Genomic DNA, 7,887 nt, shown 5'->3' with positions numbered 1-7,887 from the left:
GGAGGGAATGTCTTACATAAGTTCAAATAACTAAAATGTATTTTAGCGGCACCTGGTAGAGATCGGCAGAATTAGGAAAAATGTAATCTGTGAGCATGGTGTTCACAATTCATTGGCAATCCCATTGCATAACAATGTTCGGAGAAGAATGGCCCCTGAATGGAATCTTTTTTTATTTTTCCGGCAACCGGATCATTGCTCTACCTGATTTTAACTAGCAAAACACCGCTGTTGACATGGGCCTTGGTATCCCTCCTACACGTATCTGATCTCAGAGTGAGATTCGGTGGCCAATATGGCGATCTAAGGCAAAAGATGCCTGATCAAGGCAGTGTCGTGGTTGTTGAAAACGTTGAAAATCTAGTTAAGTAATTTCACCATGTTCAAGGAGGCTTTACAAGCGTTTTCTGTATAAAAGCTAATTTTTCTTCTAAAGCCCTCTTTTCTTTAAGTGTATCCCTTAGTCTGTTGAGCAGTACTCTTTCAGACGCTTGCCATAATCGTATGATTTCTTCCTTGGTCATTGAGTACAAGCGCAACTCATCAATCTCTTTGCTAAGTTGCTGGACACCAAGAGTTTGTCGTTCATAGATGGAAGTATTTGAGTAGGTACCTTTCTTACTGTCCAACCTTAGTGCATATTTACGTTTCAACAATGTCAAGTCATCTAGAGATGCAAAGCGACGTTTGGAATCTTTATTATTCGAAGATTTTTCGCGGCAGTTGTTAAAACACCTGAGATCATCCATGCTGGCACTCATAACTCCAGGTCTCTGGTACATAAACGCTTCCATGGAGCTCACAGTAGGGGTTGATGATGATTCCGATTCTGCATCTAGGTCAAAATCGAAGAATCTTGGAGCTGAATAACCTCGTCGCTTTTTCTCGTAGTTTTCCGATGTTAATGGATCCCATTTTCTGTATGGTTTTCCTCGAAGTCGCAATCCCTGTAGGCCTCCACCACGGCTGGAACTATTCACAAATTCTCCAGCTCTTGAAGGATTATGGTAGCTAGCAAGCAGCAGTTGTTTATCATCAGGAGATCGAGGTTCAGAGGAAAGGCTGTGTAACCCGAGTTCGGCCTGGGAATCATCGAGAGCTGCTATTCTTCTTTCTTGTTGTTGGCGCACTCTAGCGGAAGACAAAGATTACATTAACAATCATCTCCGTATTCTAAATGTAGAATACAATTAATTGAATTGTAAATTTACTGGTATTTATTAAACTGTAGCTATCCGATAAATAAACAGAATTAAGAATTATCATATGGGATTCTAAAATAACTCAATCAATAATGTTGCCAAGTTAATTTAATTCACTATAATTCGTTAAAATCCATTCCATATATCAATAATTGAAAACATTTTAAAAACATTTAGTACTTTTATTAAAAAAAGAGTAATATTTCAAATGATTGAATTAATAATTTTCTGCTTTCTTACAAAAATAATTTTAAATTACCAAATGAATAGCAAATTTCTTCGAAAGATCTCTTAAAGATCAGAATTAAATGAAAAATCAGAAAAGATTAATTAAAGTACTCTACAATATAATTCAACATCATATGAACTGAAGAATGTTCAGATAAATTTGTAGAAACACAACAAACAAGCAAGATTCAGCCTAAGAAGTTACATTTAACTTCTTAGGCTGAATCTTCCTGCCTAAAATAGACTTTGGATCTGCAGTAAGCTAACAATCAACATGAAAAAATGACCTTTTAAAATTATTTAAAAATGCTTTTAATGGTCCTCACGTGATAAAAACATGCAAAGTATTTTCTTTATCGTCATCAAATATTTATCTTATTTTTTATATGAACTACACACAATAGATTGTACAACTCATAACGTCACATTGGCATGTGTGGCCAAAGAGATTTAGGACAAAGTCATTTGCTGATATTCTACTTGAACAGCTAGAGGTTGTAGTCTTGAAGAAAACAGAACGAGGAAAGTTGTTCCGAAAAGAAGGTAAAAAAATGTAAAAGGATGAGAAGTTGGTTTGGTAAATTTCAAGTGAACTATATATTAATGTTTTTCAAAAAAAAAAAATCAGCTAATGCCGTTTATTCCATTATAGGGTGCAGGAGAGGGCTTTTAACCTTATCTAGCTTTGGAAGACTGAGTGAGCAGTTAAATTCCACCGGTAGCCAATAAGATATACCTGGCCCAAGATTATCACTAATTACAAGCGGCAGCCGATGAAGAGACTCGCAAACAAGTGCTGCCATCTCTTGTTACCTAAACTTAATAGGATATGTTGCTTTCTGAAACAATGTGAGTTCCACGGTCGATTTTCTTGAGTTTATTGGACGAAAAATCCGATTTTCCAGGAGAAAAAAAACCGCTTGTCAATGAAAAGATTAACTAACTCGGGAACCAGGTGCAGAAAGGCTTAGAAAAGGTTCATTTTTCGAAGCCTTTCTGCGTTTAATTTAGGTTCAAGTCTAGTCGACGACTAGACTTGAACCTAAATCTAATTTCGATAACCAAGCACAGAAGACGCAAGCGCCACTTCCACTGAGCTACACAGGTCTCCATGGATATTTTTACATGTGTAAAATAGAGAAATAGTAATGACCGCTTTCGTGAAGATTATTCATGACAATACTAGTAAAGATGCCATAAGGCAGAAACAGAATACCTAAGAGAAAATAATTAAAATGTGAGAGGAGGTCTCTAATAAGCAGAGTACTAACTTTTGGATATCATCCGCATTTTTAGGGAAGTTTCTGATGCACCCCACCCTAAAATGTGAGAATGGTATTCTAAGCTTTGGCGAATTTGAGACTGTTATGGTGTTAGCAATTTGGAAAAATGTGGGGTTTTTTAAGCGTTAGATCCAGATAATAAATAATGTGTCCTGAAGAAAAGAAAAACTACCTTTTTTTTTAGACTAAGGAGGCAATGGACGTCACGCGGTTGTACCAGGAAAGATTAGAAGTATAAGTCAACCCAAGACAAGAAACTCAACCTTGACTACTGGTCTGAGCATTATCAAAAGTAAGAAATGGTGATATGATATCCTTGTTACGAGTAAAAAGTCAGGACTCTGATTTGGTAGCTTTGAACACTACATTGTTAGCCAAACGAAGAAGATGCACATTACACCTTAACTACACTTCCAATTTCTTTTCAGGTTTCTAATAATAATTATCTAAATCTACACCAGAAAAAGGCAGCAGTTGATAATTCCCCATTTTCGGCAATAATATTGTAATAGTAATGCCTCAGAATTGCAAAGACTGGAGTGTTATATGTTCTTTTGTTCCGAAATGTCCCACATTGCCTTTAGGAGAGTGAATGATATGAAAAAGGATTTAAAGAAAGAGATAGTCGCAAAAGTGGATATGAAAAAGACATGTGTCCTATTGAAATATCCATCTATATATTGGCTAATAACTAGCCAATATATATTTATATATCCATCTCTCTCTCTCTCTCTCTCTCTTTATATATAGAGCTCTCGGGGCACCATGTAACCTCTAGAGAGCGCGTCCCCTGGGTGGCGGATAGGGGAGTCCACCATGTATGCGTGTGTATATGGTGAGATGGTCCGAATATACTGAATAAGGCTCGTGGACCAACAGGGCCATAAGGGGCAATCATCTTGATTGTAAGGGAAGCGGCACTCCCATGGACCCTTAGCTGGATCTGTCCTCTCCTTCTACTACTTTGAGGAAGATCCACTTACTTTAATCTTTCCTATAAGGCCTTATCAGCAAACTCTTCTTATTTCATGACCTCTATGCTATTAGAGTACTCGAGGGCCATGGGGTCTTTTAATTTCTGGCCTTACAACCATGCCCTCTCTATAAACATTACTATAATTCTTCTATAATCTACTCTTTCTCCCTTCATTATACCCTATTCCACCTATGGGTTTAAATTCGGAAGAAGGCGAGTTCAGGAGCCTTAAGGTAGCAGCCCTACCACTGAACTATTCCATCGTCAGGCTAGTCCCCTGACATGGAGAACATAACCATACTTGTAAGCTGATAGAAAAAGGTAATCGGAATGAACCTATGGAAAACGATCCTGGAATGGAAAAGGTAAAACAAAAATGGAAACGACAAAATATAATACACATAGCAAACTGGAATGCAAGAAGAATAGCATATAAAGAAATAGAATTAGACCAATTATTAAATGAAATAAATTTTAAAATAGTAGTAATCACTGAAACAAAAAAGAAATTAAAAGGAACTATGAGAACGGAAAATTTTAATGTGATATACAGTGGAGTCGACAGAGACCAAAGAGCACAAGCAAGAGTCATGATTTGGATTCATAACTCTCTTTCAAAACAGTTAAAACATTATAAATTATGGAATGAAAGAATAATAGAAGCTAGAATAAAAATAGATAGAGGCTATTTAACAATAATTGGTTTATATGCCCCAGAAGAAGGAAGAGAACAGGATAATATTGATTTTTATAATCAGCTACAAAACATATACATGTATAATAAAATAAATAAAAATGATTACATAATTTTAGCAGGAGACTTAAATGCGAGAATTGGAAACACGAAAATTAATAATAATATAGGAATGCATGGAGAACATACTCTAAACAGGAATGGTAAAAAATTGATTGACTTTGTAGTTTTAATAACCTAAAAATAATGAATTCCTTCTATAAACATAAAGACATACATAAATATACTTGGGCAGCAAGAGGATGGAAATCAATGACCACTTCCATGTTAAAAAAAATTAAGATGACCATCTAAATGGCTACAAGTAACAAGAACAGAAAGAAAAATTGAAACATTTGTTTATAAAACTAGACTATTGAATGACACAAATGTACAATGGCTATATGAACAAAGAATTAACCAATATATATGACAAAATAAAACAAAATGAAGAAATAGAAATAGAATGGCTTAATATAAAAACGATACTAAATGTAGCAGCAAATGAAAGCTTAGGAAAGGCCAAAAAATTCAATAAAAGGAAAATACTGAAGATCTGGGGTGATACAATGAAAGAAATAATCAAAAAGAAAAAAAGAAGCCTATCACAAATGGTTAAGCAGTAAAAGATTAGAAGAGGAAATAGAATATAAAAGAATAAGAGCCATAGCTAAAAGGGAAGTCAGAAAAAGACATAGGGAATCATAGAACAAATTTGTTTCTAATTTAGAACATGATTTATATGAAATAAGACCCATTGTATATAAGATTTTGAAACACTTCAATGCAGATACCAAAGAAAACATAAAATTAAAAACTGAATTGAAATTAGAAAAATTTCTAAATTACTACGCAGAATTGTGGACAGACAAATATTTTAAAAAAGACAACTGGCAAACAATTAACGAAAATGAAAAGGAAATAACTAAAGAAGAATTAAAAATCAGCCTGAAAGAAACAAGAAACGGAAAATCACCTGGAGAAGATAAACTAGGTCAGAACTATATAAATACGCAGGAACTAGATTCAAAGAAAGACTCTTATTATTTTTAAATAAAATTTATTCAACTGGTATCCCCCCAATAGAATGGAATAAAGCAATTGTGATTCCTATCTTTAAAAAAGGTAATAGAGATGATCCTAAAAACTATAGAGTATCAGCATGCTAAATTCCTGTTACAAAATATATAGCAGAATCTTAAATAACAAACTAATGAAATATTCCGAAAACTTTATTTTAGAAGTACATAATGGATTTAGAAAAGGATGATCATGTATAGACCAGGCCTTCTGCCTAAAATTAATAATAGAGAAAAGAAGAGAATATAGTTTAGAAACACATATTGCATTTATTGACTTTGAAAAAGCGTTTCACAAAGTTAAAAGAAACATGTTATTTAACATATTAAAAGCAAGACAAATACCAAATAACCTAAAAGCTATTACAAGTATATATTGACAATAATCAAATACAAATAAGATTAAATCACGAGCTATCATATACGAGAGAGATAAACCAAGGGGTCCGGCAGGGATATCCCCTCTCAGCAACTGTTTTTAATATCTACTTAAATGAAATAATAATAAAATGGAATAAACATTTACACCAAGGAATTAAACTTTCTCCTATAGTAAACTTTAACACTCTCCTCTTTGCCGACAACCAAAAATAATTACAAATTCTGAAGATAACTTACAGAAAGCTATTTAGATCTAAATGAGATATCCAAAGATTATGGTATGATAATATCAACAGAAAAATCAAAAACTGTGGCTTTTAAAGGACAAGATCCAGCAAGAACTAAAATAGTAATAAATAACAAGATCTTTGAACAGGTGAATTCATTTAATTACCTAGGATGTATGATCACATATGAAAAGGAAAAAGATATAAACGTAAAAATTGCAAAATATTTAAAAATAACAGGTGTAATTAACTCTATATTTAAGACAAACCTAGTTCAAAAACAAACCAGGCTAAAAGTATGCAATACATTAGCCCTACCGGTCTTAATGTATGGAAGCGAAATCTGGACAATAAAACAAAAAGACAAACGAAGATTAACAACAGCAGAAATGAAGTTTATGAGAAAAACTGCAAAGTATACCCTATTTGATCACAAAAGAAATTAAGAAATTATGAAAGAATTAAACCAAGAACCAGTAATAGAAAAAATTAAAAAATATAAACATAAAGGGATAGAACACGTTCAATGAATGAAAACAGAAAGATTACCAAAACAAGCCTTAAAGTACAAGCCATTAGGAAAAAGAAAACCAGGACGTCCTCTTAAACGATGACTTCTAAGGCCGGAACAGGCCATGCTAGGCCTAAATCCTTGATATGCATGATGATGATGATGATGATATATATATATATATATATATATATATATATATTTCCAATTTTTACCTGTAATTTCCAATTTGTTTTGATACTTCAATGTTTATTACTATTCTTGTCCTTTAAGAATACCTGCTGAAGGCTGTTATAAGCCGAAACTTTTAATATTCTTATTAAAATCTTTAGAAGTTATCTCGGTTTTTAGTCATTAAATCTGTTTTTAAAATGTATCACAACAACCGCGTAAAAGCCGATTATCACAAATATATATATATATATATATATATATATATATATATATATATATATATATATATATATATATATATATATATATATATATATATATATATATATATATATATATATATAGAGAGAGAGAGAGAGAGAGAGAGAGAGAGAGAGAGAGAGAAGGATGTTTATAAGCGGGTACTATTTGCATATGGAAAAATTTTTCTCTTTTTTTCTTTCTGTTCACCCTTGGAAATGGTGGATTAGATGCAAGCAAAACACATATCCCTTTTCTTTTCTTTTTTTTCCTTTTTTCTTTCTTTTTTTTTTTTGCAGCTCTTTTAATATCTGTTCTTGCCTTTCCTTATAGTTTGTTGCTTCCTTGGAATGCCATTTACCTGATTTTCTTTCGATGTATCATCGATGATTCTCAGTTTTTCCAACCCTATGAATACGTTGCTAGCTTCCTCTTAACATTTCCAGAGAACGTAACGAAAAATTCATAACCAGTGAACCATACTGGTTAGATTACTGGTCCAGAAAAAAAACAGAAGTGGTGATTGCATTTTCAATCAAAGCTGACAAGAATATAAAGGGCAGCTTAGTTCTTAAATCTGCAACTTTCTCTGGAACGATGCCAAAGGTAAAGTCGTGTGTGTGTGTGTGTGTGTGTGTGTGTGTGTGTGTGTGTGTGTGTGTGTGTGTGTGTGTGTGTGTGTGTGTGTGTGTGTGTTAGCATGGAAGAAGAACAACAACAAAAACTGTTTTTTTTTTGTTGTTGTTGATGTTTGTCATATCATACAGGGAACGATCTTCCCTATCCATTCCTTGATGAAGTTCTAAAATAAAGTTGAAATATGTCAAGTAAAATAACAGGCATCAGCTAAGAC

The 7,887-nt window shown here is 33.3% G+C and overlaps 1 protein-coding gene across 1 annotated transcript in view; it reads right to left on the bottom strand.

Moving 5' to 3' along the window:
- Positions 1-383: 383 nt before the first annotated feature.
- Positions 384-7,887, bottom strand: part of LOC150095156 (glutamate receptor ionotropic, NMDA 3A-like) — an 83,908-nt gene continuing 76,404 nt past the window's right edge. The window contains exon 8 of the mRNA XM_090411212.1: positions 384-1,131. Coding sequence (XP_090267338.1) covers positions 384-1,131 — 748 coding nt within the window. The remainder of the gene's footprint in view (positions 1,132-7,887) is intronic.

Source organism: Typopeltis vanoorti, chromosome 21 (genome assembly GCF_054136105.1).
Source record: "Typopeltis vanoorti isolate ZY-2024b chromosome 21, IOZ_Tvanoo_1.0, whole genome shotgun sequence".
In the NCBI taxonomy this organism is placed as follows: domain Eukaryota; kingdom Metazoa; phylum Arthropoda; class Arachnida; order Uropygi; family Thelyphonidae; genus Typopeltis; species Typopeltis vanoorti.
The sequence above is the reverse complement of the archived record's forward strand: the minus strand, read 5'-3'. Positions and strand labels throughout refer to the sequence as shown.